At 40.8% G+C, this 16,903-nt stretch overlaps 1 protein-coding gene across 3 annotated transcripts in view; it reads left to right on the forward strand.

The window, feature by feature from the left end:
- The window catches only part of Unc13c (unc-13 homolog C), a 457,501-nt gene that overhangs the window by 292,051 nt on the left and 148,547 nt on the right, over positions 1-16,903 (forward strand). For all 3 annotated transcript variants that reach the window (XM_041679506.1, XM_041679508.1, XM_041679507.1), the window contains 2 exons: positions 4,480-4,613; positions 14,477-14,562. In XM_041679506.1, coding sequence (XP_041535440.1) covers positions 4,480-4,613; positions 14,477-14,562 — 220 coding nt within the window. The remainder of the gene's footprint in view (positions 1-4,479; positions 4,614-14,476; positions 14,563-16,903) is intronic.

Consider the following 16,903-nt stretch of genomic DNA (forward strand, 5'->3'; position numbering starts at 1 on the left):
CAGGTGAAGAGAAAAGGATTTTTAAAATGTGATTCTGGGAGCCATGACAGTAACATAGCTGCTGTTTTCTGGGATTTTCATTTTTACTTTTTCACTTGGAGTATGTTCAATATCTAATTTTATTCAAATGACAGATAAACTTGAATGAACAGCTTTTGCTCTTGGTGCACAGCATACTGCTACTATTGGTGTTTTATGTATATATGTAAATGTGTGTATATATACATATATATGTAAATATGTACACACACATAAATATATATTTTGACCTTTTGGCAATTTTAGCTGTGCTATGAACTTTGAAAATAAACATTTACCATGTTGAGCTTGCGTTGTGTAGAAATTAACAACCACATTGGCCTTGAAATATCAAACTTGATCTTTCCCCCAATTGTACAGGAGTAATGCATTATTAACTATATAAGGTCTTACCTACATGAGTTTGATTGCAAAAGGTCAAAAATATTCTCTAATGAAAAAGCCTAATATTACTGTTTATCAACAGTTCTGAAAATGCCCAGTTGTTTTATTAAGAAATATCGTCATCTGCCTTTTTGTGTGCTGGCAAATAGAATATGACTGCCTTCTACTATCTTCAGCAGTTTTTAGAAAGAAAAGTGGTAACAGACACTCTTCGAAGCATTGAATTCATAAGGTATAGTTTTTTGGCTTTTCTGACCTTATGTGACCCCCGTGAACTTTTGTAAATGATCGCAGGATGATGCAGAAGTCACAGCAGATGTTGTCTGGGCGGTTATTTCCAGGACCGAAGTGTGGCAGAGAACACACTACAGGGCAACGTTCCGCCCTGTGGGATCAGCCAAGAACTGCTGGGCGGGCAGCACTGAGAACACAATTTGCCCTAAGTTCTACATTGACTTTAACTTCAGCATCATCTCTTCCTTTGTATTGCCTGTGGGAAGTTTCCTTGCTTTCGCTTGAAGTGCAAGAGTCTGCATTCTAGTCTGTCTCTGAGCTGACCAAGAGCCGGCTCTATACTTCGCTGCTGTGCTTGACCAAGAGACTGAGACCAGGTTAAAACACCTCAACAACTCCTTCCTGTCCTTGCTTTTCTGCTCCTAGACAGAGACACCCTCAGGGTATTTCCTTGTCTTGCTGCATTGCTCAAACCAAAATAAGAAATTCTTGTCATTTGGCTCAAGTGTAATTAAGACATTGTTAGTCTTTTCAGCTTGCCAAGATGAGTGCTCTCCATGTCGTCATAGATACAGTTGTGTTGTTCTGATGTCTTTCTGTTTGGGGCAACAGAGTGGGGAGTCTATGAAGAGCTGAGAGTGGAACCTGGAACCTCCTGGATCTCCCCGTAGAGTCCTGATTCAGTTTCTCATGATCCTCAGAGCTGTGCAGAATTAATTCAGCATTAGTAGGAAAAGCAAATGAAAAGGCCCTGGCAATATGAACGGTACAAATTAGTAACTTTGTAGGAATCTTTGGTTAAACAGAGTGTGGAAGCTAAGTGGGAACATTCTAAAAGTTAGGAGAAAAAAATGTCAAGTGGAGATAAACTAGCCCTTGGCCATGCTTATCACGCTGAAACTACAGATGTGTACTCAATAGCCATGGTGGTCAAGATCTCAGAACAGATGCAGGGATTTCACCAATAACTTTGGCACCGATAACTTTGTTTACTGAAAGATTTCCTTATGATAGGAAGCTCAGAATAATTAGCCTGATAATTTTAGCATACAGTATTCGTTGTTTTATCTACGAACTGTATAACTAAGACCTGAAGTTAATGCTAAGAAGGAACTAGAAAGGCTGTACATTTTCAGATGTTACTTATGTTCTTTTGTTTTGTTTGTTTTTTTAGATAAGAACAGGAAGTAGATATTATGCTAGCCCTCAGATCTCATATTGTTAGGATGTTGAAATGATAAGCCCTTAATATTTGGAAATAGTTTAAGACCATGTAAACCATGAAAACATAGGGTTGAAATTCAGTTCTTTTCTATTAATAGTAAGTAAATCAGCTGTGATCACTTCATTTAGGCAAAGACTCAATGGCAAACAGGGAAGTTGGAAAACCTTGCCCAGGGTGACCACGGGAGAGCCCTGTGTTGATAATAGAAGACATTAGTAGAGGAAAAGTGTGGCAGAGAACCCACTAGTAGAAGTGGATTGGTCCCTGTGGCTTATTTGAAGAGCATATGTGGTTTTCTCTCGTCTTGATTTGGGAACACGGGAACATTCTCTGAGGCGCTTCAGTCCCCGACTAGTCTGGCTCAGTTGCCACAGAAACTGTGGTTTCACCATCCAGAGTGTTTGCAGCCGTCCATGAGTCAGAATTCTGTTGCATGCGGTCTAGGCATTGTGTGTTCAGTCTTCAAGACTGGCAGGTGTCTTATTTCAACGTGATGGGTTGAGAAAATCTCTCCTGCACAGCTTTTGGAGACAGAAGAGATAATGGGCAGAAAGGGAGAGTTCTCATGTCTACAACAGTAAAGCCAGAAGGCTCTTTCCACAGTTGCCAAGACTGTCAGAGGTTGCCTTGGAGATCGGAGGACACTCAAGAGATCCTCACCCTCAGTCCAGTCTAAATGTAGACCTGGATAAATGCTCTCCTTTTTCCTAGCCAATAAACTGCCCACCTTGGTCTTCATGGGGATCTTAGATTCCCGAGTGTCTGAAACTTCTGTCCTATTTCATAAGCCAGTTACAGAGTTCCTATTTTTAACCTTCAATGTGCTGGAACTAGGATTTCTTTATCTCAGAAGTTTGAGGAGTTAAACAACCACCTCAGCATGAGGAGAAGTGACAAACACAATACTGGTTTTGAATTTTTCTCTTCAGATGTTTTTATTGCATATTGAAGCTTATTTCTTATTTTTATATCGCTTTACTCCTTTTGCTGTCCAGGTCTTTCACAGTCTCTGCATAGCTATAACTTGTTACCAAAGCCTTCCATGATTGCTTCCCTGTCTTGAATGAGGGCCATGTCAGTCACCATTCCTTCACATGCACACATAGAAGCACACAAATTCTGGATGCTTTATTTGGAGACACATCCACGTTGTCTTACATAAAAGATCCATATTTGTGGGTTCCAGAGACATTCACCTGAATCTTCTCTTCCATCCCATTGCCAAACTAAATGAACTCTGCAGCTGCGTTTTCACTGAAGTGAAAATGGTAATGAAGGGATGACTCATTGAATCATAGAAAAGTTGTAAGTCCTGGTAAACATCAAAATATGAACACACAGGGCCGTTCACCACAGGATACCTGAAATTCTGGTCCCAACAGAAGATACAATGACTAGACACAGAACAGGCCAAGCTGGGTCACATCTGATACACAGTTTACATCAGTTTTCTTGAGCCACAAACTGAGGTTTCAGATAATTGACATATCAAAATGACTTAGAAAGAGTAGTCTTAGATGCTGTGTGTCTACTTATTTGTATTCTTGAGTGAAAATTATGTCTCCCTTTGTATTTTCTGCCTAAATCTAACAAATGAATGTAAAATGAATACTCTAGGAAGGATATTCAGTAAAATAAATAATAAGGATAATTTACCTGCATGTTGGAAAGAATTTTGAATATTGAAAATGAAATTCATATATAAAACATTCACTATTGGTCAGGCAGTGGTAGTGTATGTCTTTTATTCCAGAACTCAGGAGGCAAAGGCAGGCAGATCTCTGTGAGTTTGAGGCCAGCCTGGTCTACAGAGTGAGTTCCAGGACAGTCCAAAGCTACACAGAGAAACCCTATCTCGGGTGGGGGAAAAAATTACCATCACTATTGTACTCCCTAACCTTAAAGTGAGTTCAGACCATTCCAGGTCACAATCTACCTTCTAGAGGTATCCTTAAAGAATTCAGACAGTGTGTAGAACTGCGAAAAAATTAAAGATGGTTTAAGTAAAAGAAGAAAAAGATGGATTTATAAAAATGAAGCTTGTCAGATAAAGTTGTGGTCAGGACCAGGGTCATAGACGAAGCATGTGGCAGGTACTAATTGGAGAAGCTTCCCGTGGTGGTTTATAGCCAGTTTTGAGTTTCTTAACCTATCCCACCATGACTTAGGACAACATACTTAGGCTTGAAAAATACCCCCACCTACACATGCGTGCACACACACACACACACACACACACACACACCCCTTTATACACATAAGCTTGGATCTCTGTCTGTGGAAAAAGCCACATTAAAGGGATGGTCTCCATAACAATTCCTAAGGTTGTAGGCTTGCAGCATTCAGAGAGAGGAGTGGCCAAATGAAAGGCTGCTGGCAGCTAAGCCCTAAACAGAAGTGAGACTAGAATGAGGAGGCTAGCTGCTGACTTCCTCCTACTCCGTGAAGAAAGGAAAGCTGAGCTCAATGGCTTAATCTCCCCCTGACCTACACATGTTTTCAGAATTGCTCCTCTGATCTCTGGTGGACAGGACAGTACATGCAACTGCAGCCCTCCCTTTAACTTCTCTTTTGCCTGTTGCTTGCTTTGTGAACAGAGTAAGAAGCAGGATGTCCCTCGGGAAGACCAGGGACCGACCACCAAGAACCTGGACTTCTGGCCACAGCTGATTACACTGATGGTCACCATTATTGATGAAGATAAAACTGCCTACACCCCTGTTCTCAATCAGTAAGTACACTGCATGCACGAGTTGGCAAACTTCATTCTAACATTGAAAATGCATTACCTGGATCTATGGGCTACCTATATTCCAATGATGGCAAAGCTTTTTTAAAGGGAGGGGGACTTGATTGGGGGAGGGGGAGGGAAAGGGGAGGCAGTGGTGGGGAAAAGACAGAAATCTTTAATAAATATATAAATAAAAAATAAAACCATAGAAATTATTTTCTTTACTTTTATCAGTAAATATCAATTCGGTGCTAATAAAAATTTTTATTTAAACTCCAAGGAATATAGTTGTTTGATTGTGGAGTCAAATATTCACCCAGGATTTGACTTTTGCTTAAGGCGAAAGCTTTCCTGTATCCTCTTTTTTGTACCATCTTAACAGTGGCACGTATCTAGACTTACTGTAGAAAACTAGGTTGATTACTTTCATTGTCTTTGCTGCCCAGCACAGCCTGAATCATAATTTATGTTAGGTTATCAATTAATTATAATTGCAAGTACAAGAAATGAAGTGTTCCAGTTCCACCTTTTTTTCTCTTAACTACCCACTCATTATAAATTTTACTTTTAAATAGTGATTTAGTTTTATCTTCTCTGTATGAGTTTTGCCTGCATGTATGTATGCTCATCATGTTCCTGCAGTGCTCATGGAGGCCAGGGGAGGGTGTCAGATCCCCTGGAACTGGAGTTAATAGATGGTTGGAAGGTACCATGTGGGTGCTGGGAACTAAACCCAGTTTTACTGAAAGAGCAGCAATTGCTCTTCACTGCTGAGTCATCTCTCCATGCCCCTGTTCATTTAATTTTTTTAGCCCACTACATCCAATTAGAAATGTGGTCTTATCCCCTAGGGCTTGAGGCAACCATAGTGCACATATTCCTAAAAAAAAAAAAAAAAAAAAAAAAAAAAAAAAAAAAAAAAAAACCAACCTGACTCTCTCTGTTCAATCAGCTATCAACTGCAATGGTTCCTTAGCCATGGATGGGGCCTCAGTAGTTCTCTCTGCTCCATGCTGGAATTTTTAATGGCCTTGTTCACATGCAGGCCTGTGCAGGTAGTCATTGTTGCTGTGAATTCTTGTGTGCCACAGTCATGCATGTCAACAGATGGTGTTTCAAGGTGTCTCTTCACATCCTCTGGCTCTTACCACCCTTCTGGCCTCTCTCCCATGATCCCTTAGCCTTGGGGCTTGTGATTGGTATAGAGGTTCATCTCCAGCTAAGCTCTTACAGTGGCATCCTCAGCACTTGGAGTAATGCAACTCTATACTAACCACCACCCCTTCAGCAAGAAACTTTTCTGACCAAGGTTGGGGACAGCACAAGCCTGTGGATATATAAACACAAATATTTAGAAGGCATTTGGCAACGTGACCATGTAGAAAAATAACAGTAGGCTCTCCCCTAGGGTACTAACCATGTCTGTAATACTAGGCATGAAATCCCCATTGTGGGAGCAGGCCTCAAATCCAATCAGGAGAGCCTTGCCATTGTTGCACCGTGTGACACATCTTGCCTGGAAGATGGGTGTTGTCGTCTGCAGGTTGCAGTGTAGACAGAGACTGCACATGTGTTTCCCAGCTGCCCAGGCCCAAATAATCATACAAAACTATATTAATTACAACACTGTTTAGCCAATGACTCGGGGATGTCCCTAGCTAGCTCTTACATTTTAAATTAACCCATTTCTATTAATCTGTGTATCACCACGAGGCTGTGGCCTACTGGTAAAGTTCTGGTGTCCTCCTTCAGCAGCTACATGGCATCCCTCTGACTCCACCTACTCTCTCTATATATATCTCTTTCAGCCTGGCTATATTCTGCCCTGCCATAGGCCAAAGCAACTTGATTAGCCAATCAAAGCAACACATACACAGAAGGACATCTCACATCAGTGCACTGTTGGATTATCCATCGATGTAGTTTTTTTTTCTCCCTCAGTAGCTTACACAGCACCCCTTTCAGCAGTTGGAAAACTAGTCAGCAGGAGGAGTTTCCTGGTCAGTTCAAGATTTATTTCTCTGTGTTCTGCAACTAAAGTGTGTGATGTCTTCAACAAAAGGATCTTGCCATCTATTAATAATTCATCTCTCTCATGCCTCAGATTCCTCCTATTTCTGAACAAAGTAACCTGATCTTTTATGTGTAATAGCTAGAGTGCCTGCTTTCCCTATACACTGTTTCCTCTTTGTTCTCTAGACCTTACCCTTGTTCTCATCTTGTTTCTTTCTAATGCCAGAAGATTCTGAAAATTTCCTACTGTCAAGAATTGGCTTCTTAATTCTCCTCTGTTAGAATGCCAGGCTCATAATCCACAACTAACCCTCATCTCAGCTTGCAATGTGAGCCAGCCATTTAGCTCCTGGCCAGTTAGGTTTTGTTGTTTTTGTTGCTGCTGCTGTGGTTATTGTTGTTAATTTGACACAAGCTAGAGTCATCAAGGAAGAGGGACCCTCAATTGAGAAAATGCCTCCACTGGGTTGGCCTATAGGCAAGTCTGCAGGGCGTTTTATTAATTACTTATTCTTGTGGGAAGCCCCAGACCACTGTGGGTGTGCCACCCTGAGCAGGTGCTCCTCCGCTGTATAAAAAAGCAGGCTGAGACACCCAGGAAAAGAAGGTAGGGAACAGCATTCCTCCATGGCCTCTGCTTGAGTTGCTGCCTCAGCTTCCCTCAGTGATGAACTATGATGCTGACATTTCAGCCCAGTAAACCCTACCCTCCCTACATTGCTTTTGGTCATGGTATTTTATCTGAGCAATAAAAGGCAAGCAAAACACACACACACACACACGCCAGAGTGAAGATATAATTTAGTTTTGTTCTGCATTAAGATTGTGTAGTAGAGAGTACCCAATGTCAGAAATGAGTCAATTTTTAAACAGTCACTGTGGGTGTGGGTGTGCGTGCACGCACGCACACAGTATGTTCCTTTAATTTTTTTCAGAGTGAGAAATAACCCAGTATATTCCTTTTATGTCATGTGTTCTAAAAGTTTCTATTTGCTCTGGTGGGAAAGCCTGAGCGTAAGCAGGACTGACATGTTGTTCTGTTTTGAGATCAGTGTACAATGTGTTAAAGCTTCTGGCTTCTGTGTTTACATGTGGCTTTGTGAAATTACTTTTTACATTAAAAATCATTATGAACAGGGTCGTGATATTAAAAAGAACAGATAACCACACAAGAGAACATGCCTCTATCACTTCAATTTAATAATCATCAAATTTTGTTGCTTTTTTTTTTTTTGCTCATATGCTCTTGAGTTTTTGTTTTCTGGCGGAATCACCTTCAGCTATTCTCAGACATCAAGCGATGTCATTCTTCTGTATATCAGCACCCACCTTGAGAAGTTGTAGTAGTTTTGATCCCACCAAAGTAGCGCACCCCAGCCAGGACAGCGGCATCAACACCCAAGTCTTTCAGAAACCCCATCCTGTAGTCAGCTGTTCCTGATTGTCTTATACAATGTCCTTCTTGTGGGGCAGGTATGGTTTGTTTCAGTCAGGATGTAAGTTAAGGCCGTACATTATATATGGTCCTTAAAGGTCACTGTGTCTTTGATTCTGGTTAAGTGTTATCTTTGTTCCCTTCTACTACATTATGGAGAAAACTACATGTCTGTCAGATGCCAGCTGATGCTAAAACATCAGCTCGCACGTGTGACTGCCAGTTGCACAGAGCATGGCCTGCTTCTTCTTCTTTTTTTTTTTTTATTTTCGAGACAGGGTTTCTCCGTAGCTTTTGGTTCCTGTCCTGGAACTAGCTCTTGTAGACCAGGCTGGCCTCGAACTCCCAGAGATCTTCCTGCCTCTGCCTCCCGAGTGCTGGAATTAAAGGCGTGCGCCACCACCGCCCGGCCTGGCCTGCTCCTTCTTAAAGAACACAGTTTTCTTCAGGCCTGCTTTGTACCTCACAGCAGAGTTCCAAACTTAATGGGTTCTAATTTCGTCTGCTATGACTAATGAGTCCAAATTATCAAATTTGGCAGATTATGTTTTTCTGATTCGACTAAGACATTTTTGAAATAATAAATTGGTTTGTTAAATTGTTATGTCTCAGAAGACTCGCGGTTTAAAACATTTATGTTCTGTATTAATTGCTACAAATTAAAAAGAGGAGGCAGACTCTAATGGGGGAATGAATTGCTTCCTTCATTAAACAGCCCTACTATAAATTATCAATTAAGTTAAACTGAAAATGCTTCACTGAAAATGCAGAAATGTCTTTAACATGAGAGAATTTAATCTGTACATAAGAATCTTCAGGTTAAGCTAAGAAGAGACACTTAAATATGTATATGTATATGAATATTTGATGTACCATGTAAGATTTAAGTTTTAAATATGTGCATAATAGCTTCTACATAGTAAGGTTAGTGTTCTGGTTTCATTTCAGTGGCTTTGATAAGATGCCCCAGCAGTAAGCAGCTGAGTGAAGAGAGGGGTGTATTTTCCCTTACAGTTTCAAGTTCTAGCCCTTGAGAGTGGCTGAACTTCAAAGGTTGGTCACACCATCCCCAGCCAAGAGCAGAGAGAAATGAACGTGTGTCTATTCACTTACTTGCTCACTGGTGCTCAACTTGATTTCTCTATGGTTAATAAACAGCTCAGGACCCCAATCCATGGAATGACACTTCCCATTCTGGACTAGGTCTTCCTGTATCCGTTAAAACAGTCATTCACAGACCTGCCACCAGGCTAACCCGATGTAGATAGTGATAATAGCTTGATTCGAGCCACTATTAATGCTAACATTCTTTCCTCCAGTCCTGTTTCTGTTAAGGTTTGGGGACTGTTTCTAATTAGCGTATGAACGGTTGGTATGCCATCTGAGAGTTCGGAAGTCTTAAAATCTGTTTACTCCTGAGTACAGGAAAATTTCCTCTGCTATTTACTTTCTTGCCATTAATTTTACTATCATATTTTTCTTGAAGACTACCAAGCAAATATAAAAATAACTTCAATTCACTTTCTGCGATAATTATTTTTTCATTAAAAATCAATAGATAATAATATTTTTCCTTATGTCTCATTTCTGGCTAGGATTTTACTCCCAATAGCAGCAAATGCTTGTTGACTGCTCATGATGAACGAGTAAGCCTACAATACATTAGTATAAAACCTCACTTAACCCTCACAATGGCCCTCGAGAAGCTCGTATGTTACACAGTTGTTATCAACCCTGTTTGGCAGATGAGGCAATGGACTTAAAGAGACCAGTCATTACTCTCCTGGATAAATTAGTTAAGCTTCAGAGGAAAACTCAAATCTCTACCTTTTGGGTCATGCTGAGATTTAGCGACAGGATTTGACGGCTATTATTTGATAAAGAAAAGCCAGAAATGTGTTAAACTGAAAATGTATAGATCCCATCACTATCCCAAACTAAAGACAGAAATAATCAACCGCAGAGCGTGTTGGAAGAAGAAGTTCTGCCTTTAAATATCATTTCTCAGTTCTGTAAATGCAGGGTAAATTTAGCATTATAAAATTTGGAGCCAAAGCAAGATATTCCCCAAGTCTATAAAGGAAACAATACAAAAAGAAGTATAGTAGGCTTGTGATTGTTTTCTGACCTCTGAAGAATTTGAGATTGAGGCTGGAGAGATGGCTCAGTGGTTAAGGGTACTTGCTGCTCTTCTAAAGGACCTAACTTAGATTCCCAGCATCCTCATCTGGAGGTTCAAAACTGTCTGCAACTCCAGCTCTAGGCAACTTAATGGCCTCTTCTGGCCCTATGGGGCACTACACTCATGGGTACCTATTCACATAGAGACAACAAAGACAAAAAATAATAAAAACAAATATTTAGTACTAAAATTGAAACTTAAAACTTTTTCCAAGAGAACAGAGCCATTGACAAGAACTGTGAGAGAAGAGGGCTGGCTCCTCTCAGAAAGAATGGCTTACATTTTCCATCTGTTTTATTTTGCTTATAATTACATATTTTTCTTCCTTTTCTTTCCAAGATAGGAAAAAGCAGCAAAATTACTTTTGGAAACTATAAGCTTGCATTTATCACAGGCTACATATACTTTTGTTCTTAAGGTTTCCTCAAGTGTTCCAGGAAATTCTCATGTATAGTCGTGGTAATACTTTGTGGTAGAGAGATGCTAACAGGAGAAGCATAGGAAGGATGTGTTGCTTTCTTCTGCTCTTCTGAGTTCTCCGCTGGGGTCTCTGCAGGAGAACAGGTTGACAAGAGTAAACTATATAAATGTAGTTACAGAACTTCTTGTTATAGTACATGGAAGAAGTGGCTGGGAGGGACAGTGCAGTGGTTAGACCTGGATGTCTTTGTGGTAGCGATGAGCAGAGTCATGGAGGAATGCCATTGTTGAGCAGTAGCAGGAACGTGAGAGCATAGTTGCCCAAAAGGGACAGCAAGTCTTCTTCTTGGCTTATGTGTCTCCCAAGAAATAAATGTCCCTTCTCTCTGAGTATAGGGATGGCCCCTCTCACCGGTCACATGAGGGTCTTCCAACCGATTCCCAGAGCAGAGGAAGTCCTTCTTACCTGTGACATTTCCCAAACTGTTTTTCTCTTAAAATAGTCAATGCAAGGAAGGAAGAGATGATAGCTCTTCTAGAGAACCTGGGTTCCATTCTCAGCACCCATTCCTGATAGTTCGCAAGTGCCTGGAACTCTGGATCCAGGGGATTTGACACCCCTTTTGGCCTCAACAACACTCACACACAGAGCATGCACACACTTGCATATGCATGCAGGCACACACATTTGGAAAAAATATTTGATATAGCAGGTTGTCATATTTGGGTGTAGCATGTTCCAAATCCAAACGAAATATTTTTGTAATTATAGACAAAAATTGAGAAAGAGAGGTGTTATTCTCAGTAGTTCTGAAGCCTAAAGGTAATACCATAAAACAAAGCTAGAAACTTCATGCCTGTGTCAAGAAGAAACCGTGGAATTACCACCAGCGGTTCTGTCTTTCCTCATTAATATCTGCTTATTATTCCACTGTGTTGGGTAATGTGAGGGTGATGGAGCCAGTAGGCAGGAGTCCAGGGTGCAGAGCAGAGAAGGGAGCAGTGTGGCAGCTCAGGTGTCTGCCCTGTGTAAGAAGCAAAGCCCTTGAGAGTAACAGGGAGCAGCTATGACATACTAACTAATTGTTATAGCTTCTAGTCTGAAACAATGTATTTCAGCATCATTTTAATTTAAATGTCTTAGAATGTTGATAGAGTATGCTATATGTTTTTCCTGTATTAGATTTTTGTGATTTTTTTCTTTATACTTTAGCTTTAATTATGGGGGGTGCACATGTGTGTGCGGTACCCACAGAAGCCTGAAGAGGGTGTTACATTCCCTGGAGCTGGAGGTACAGCTGGTTATGAGCCACCTGATGCAAGTTCTGGGAGCTGAACTCTGGTCCTCCTCAAGAACAGTGCTGGTTCTTAACAACTGAACCTTCTTCCCAGCCTTGTTTTGTTTGTTTGTTTGCCTTCCCTCCAGCCTTGGTTGTTTTTGGTTGGTTGGTTTGGGTTGGGTTTTTTCTGCTTTTCCTTTTTAAATTACTTGCTCGTCAAGTAATTGGACCGTCTGACTCAGACTGTGTCTTTTCATACTGATATTACCGGGTTACTTATATGGAGCTTGTGTTTTTCCAGTGCAGCTCTATTTTAAATGGCAGTTCCATTTACACTGCATTTGCCAGGCTGCAGATCCAACAGTGTCCTCAGCTCCCTTAAGCCATTAAAAAAAAAAAAATTAGAACTAAGCCTTGACAGTTTGCATACCACTGTGAAAACCCTGAGAAGTCACAGTTGAGTTTTAGATTCTTTCTTTTGAAGTTTTCAGATTCAAACTTCTAGATTAAAGACAGTATTTTTTGAAGTCATCTGGGGAGTCTGTCCTATGAACACTGCAGCCTCCAGATGCTATGCATAGCTTTTTCCTTCTCACGCAGACACAGCTCATCCTCCCTCCATCTAAACTATGAATGGTCATAACCAGGGTGCTCTGTATCCTAAACTACAAATGGTTAGACCAGGGTGCTCTGTATCCTAAACTATGAATGGTCATAACTTGGGTGTTCTGTATCCTAAGCTCTAATTTACATTGTGGTTGCAATGTGTCCATCTTAATCGTCATTGTGTTTCTACACACCGTGTCCTCACAGGAGTAGAAAACAAGATGAAAAACTCTCAGGAAACCTGGTTCACTCTGCTCAGACTCTTTGCTCCTAGCTCCTCAAGGCCTTCTCCGCTTCTGTGGTTTTCTGACCTCAACAGTCTGCAGTTTTCATTGCATGGATATTATATACAGACTCCTAGATTTAGACCTAGATACTTAACACTGTTGTTGCTATTGTAGATGATATTCTAATTTAGATTTCCAATGGCTTGTTGTTACCATATACGAATCCATGATTTTATAATGTGGGACCTTTCTCATAGTGGCGTTTTATAGTGATAGGCTGAGCACTTCTGAAATTTTGTTTTGTTAGGGATGCTGTTGTTTGTTCTTAGTGTTAAGACAGGGTCTTACTGTATTAGCCCAGGCTGCTCCAGACTTGCAGTTTTCCATGGCTCATGCCACCTCATCAAGTGACCACGTGGCTTGTTGGTAGCACATTGAGCATTCCTTATGCAGGGTGTCATGGTATTTACAAATCCAACCTTCTCTCCTCCCTTCCAGTCTCTATGCCTCTTCTTTCTCCTCCTTTTTTTGCAGAACTTCAGAACTTCAGTGATACTTACCAGGAAAACTGAGAATAAACATCATTGCTCAGATTATGACCTTACTGTGGACCATTAAGCATGAGGTCCACAGGTTTTGTTGTTTAGTTTCTTGAGATACCATCCTTTTCTTTAGATCAGATTTGCCTTGAACTTGATTTTAGCTCAGGCTGGTCTCCAACTCACATTCCTTCCGTCTCTGTGCTTGAGTGCTGAGATTATAGAATTGTATCATTCTGTCCAGCAAGTAATATGTTTTTATAGATTTTTACATGGTGAATAAAATTCACTTCAATTTTAGTTTTCAGAAATTGTTTACTATATGTGGATAGATGTTGGAGTTGGTCATATGCTTCCTACATTTGGTGCAATAACCATCAAATTTTTTTCCGTTCTGTCCATTGGTTGGTAAATTACATTGTTCAGTTTGGGAATATTGAACTAACTTTGCACTTTCACAATAAACCTTTTTGATAGCAATCTTATTGCCTTGTGTGTATTGTAAAGTTGGCTATGGTGGGTGCTGGAGAGATGCTCTGTGATTAGAAGCTTTTGCTGCTCTTGCAGAAGACCAAACTTTGATTCCCAACATCCTCATTGGGTGGATCATAACTATTGTAACTCCAGCTTCAGGGAAGCTAGCATCCTCCTCTGGCCTCTGTGGGCACCTGCACACACATGTACACATGCACATGTAGATACACACAGATACACAATTAAAAGCAAAAATAAATCTTTAAAATCTATTGAATTCAGCTTTTCATTAGGATTGCATGAAGTGATGTATATGAGAGATATTAATTTTTAGTTTTATTTTTGCCCTTTTTGTTCAGATACTATGACCTGATATTCTCTTACTTAAGTTCCAATTCAAACAATGAAAATAAATTATATATAATTATCCACATCACATAGACATCCCAGGAAATCTCTGGGCTCTGTCTCTTTGGTGCCGATATAGTAACGTCTATTTGACCACTCTTTCCTTTGCCACTTATACACCCCCACTTATTAAAGTCAGCAGAACGAAACTGAATAATGAAAATATACATGTGCGTATGAGCTGTGTAATGACAACTGCGGTTATGAGTGAAATGAGGCATGTGGATTTTCAGGGATGTTATTACTTTTGATACACTAATATGATGTCTTCTGTTTTAGGTTTCCCCAAGAACTAAACATGGGAAAGATAAGTGCAGAAATCATGTGGTCTCTCTTTGCTCTCGACATGAAATATGCTCTAGAGGGTAAGTCCATTGCCTAGAATAAATGTAAAGTAAAATATAGATTACTGTATTTAGCTAAGTTTTAAATCATATTATGAAATGGTAGAAGATAATGAAATGGTCGCAATAAAAGTCCTGAAGAGCACATTTTTCACCAGACGGCCCAAGTTGCAATGTCCTAGCATGTGTTCTACCTATAGAGACATACAGGGGCAGAAATTTTCTGTGAAAATTTTCCCCAAAGTGAGTCACACCTGAGGATGGGAGAACAGTACTGTTCCTGCTATTTGTCTCTATAGACTTGGAAGTAGCACCTCTAGACAGATGTGGTTAAAGTATGGCCAGCACTCACACAGAGTCAATAGGAAGACTTTCCACCAAGAGCTCTACCTCAGCAAGTACAAATCAAACAATGGGGAGTCAGAGGAAAACAACCTTAGGTTGATTATGTCTATACAGGTTGTTTGAGCATCTTTCTACACATAAAGGCTGTGATGAAACCATCAACCAAGCAGCCATGCTTGAACACAAAACCTAGTAGAAACCTTCTTGAGATATAGTCAACAAGGGTACAGTGAGCCAGGGGACACCAAGTCCATTCCGGGTGAGGCAGGACAAAAGGGTAATAGCTGCAGCCCTTTCTTGAGCAAGACTATGAAGCAGAGTTACAAGCACTGCTCTGGGCAGATGACTGCCAGACGGCAAGGACAGAGCAATAGCAGTGGAGATCTGGGGATGGCTCTCCTAAAACAGACTTGAGGTAAACACACCACAGCTTTCAAGGAGCTGTCAGTAAGGAACATTTCCTTCACAAAGACCTGCACAAGAAATAGGAACAAAAAACCTTGAGGTAAAGAGAAATAAAGTCAACGGAGATAGATTTAAGAAAAGAAAAGTCAGTGCCTAGCAAGAGGTAAGTTTCGAACTGATGGGGAGAGTTACAGGGCCCAGGGGGCCATACAAGAGGCTTGACTATGCTAAGAGGAATGTCAAGAGCTCGTCTTATTCAGATGTACAGCTTAGGAAAGTATTTAACCATTTTCTAAGACTGGCTGATGCAGTAGGACCAGCTCAGAGTCCATGCTCCTGGAATCTCTGCTTTTCAGCTTTGCCAAAACATAATGTGATGACATCAAAAAGAATACTCAAGATAAACAAGTGAGATGCATCATGCTTTATAATTTGGTTTTCTGGGAAATCAAGATCTTCCATCCACAACCAGAGAGCTTAATCTAATCTTTAAAATTATCCTGGCATTGTTCGCAGGCACGGATGAATGAGGTCTTTCTTTGTTAACATGTGACGGACCCATCTGGTCCTCTCATCTCTCCTTCCTCCAGTTAAACACGTTACAACACTTTGAATTGACTGTCTGTGGTCTGAAAGCACTCATAAGAATAAGACAGCAGCCAGCAGTCTACCAAGCACCTAAGACTCCCCAAGCATCCTCTGCCTCCACGGTCTGTTCCTTGCACTCTTCAGCCCTGCTTTGGACATCTAAAATGTTTGAGTCGGCAGTAGAATTCTGAGACCCCTCTGTCCAAACTCGCTCCTTCTTTGTCCATCCTTCCTGTAGCTCTTGGCACAGCATTCTTCTAGTGACCCAAGCTAATCGAGTAAGGTCAACACTGATTCCTTCATGACCAAAACTCATTCTCCACTGTCACTGTCCTCATGGCTGGGCTTTTCACCCTACTAGTCTTCTCATACAGCCATGCAAGAGGCTTCCAGTGTTACACTCTCAGATGAGACTTCCTCTAACACAGTAGTATTTTATGCTCTATAATAAACCATGGAGATTACAGTAACTACCTAAGGCCATCTTAATTCAATGGAGCAATAGAAATAGCCATGAAGGAAGGACTTACTCATCTATGGTCTTGGGGGCATGTTCATAATTTTGTTTACCTGTTCTTACCTGTACAACCAGAGGATCACATTGGCTCAAAGGATCAGGTAGTGGGACAAAGTGGCTCCCCTACCAGACTCCATATGAATTGATGATTTTGATCCATTTCAAGGTGATACTACCAGTGTGTCCCCACGTTTGCTAGTATAGAGACTTACTGATATATGTTTGGTTATTAACCTTTTACATACCCTTCATTTATCAACTTGGCAAACCCTACAGTCAGCTGAGAAAAGAAGCCTCTGATGGGGAATTACCTACATCAGATTGACCTGTGGGCATGTCTGTGTAGGATTGTCTCAATCACAAATTGAAGTAGAAGGACCTAGTCCACTGTGGGAGACACATTTTTATATAGCCAGTAGTTCTGGGCTATCTGAGAAAACTAGCTGGATATGAGTCTGTGAATGAGCCAGCAAGCGGTGTTACTCTAGTTTCTGCTTCCAAGACCCT

The sequence above is a fragment of the Microtus oregoni genome, unplaced genomic scaffold (assembly GCF_018167655.1).
Source record: "Microtus oregoni isolate MIOR12 unplaced genomic scaffold, Mior012 000032F_ref0000030, whole genome shotgun sequence".
In the NCBI taxonomy this organism is placed as follows: domain Eukaryota; kingdom Metazoa; phylum Chordata; class Mammalia; order Rodentia; family Cricetidae; genus Microtus; species Microtus oregoni.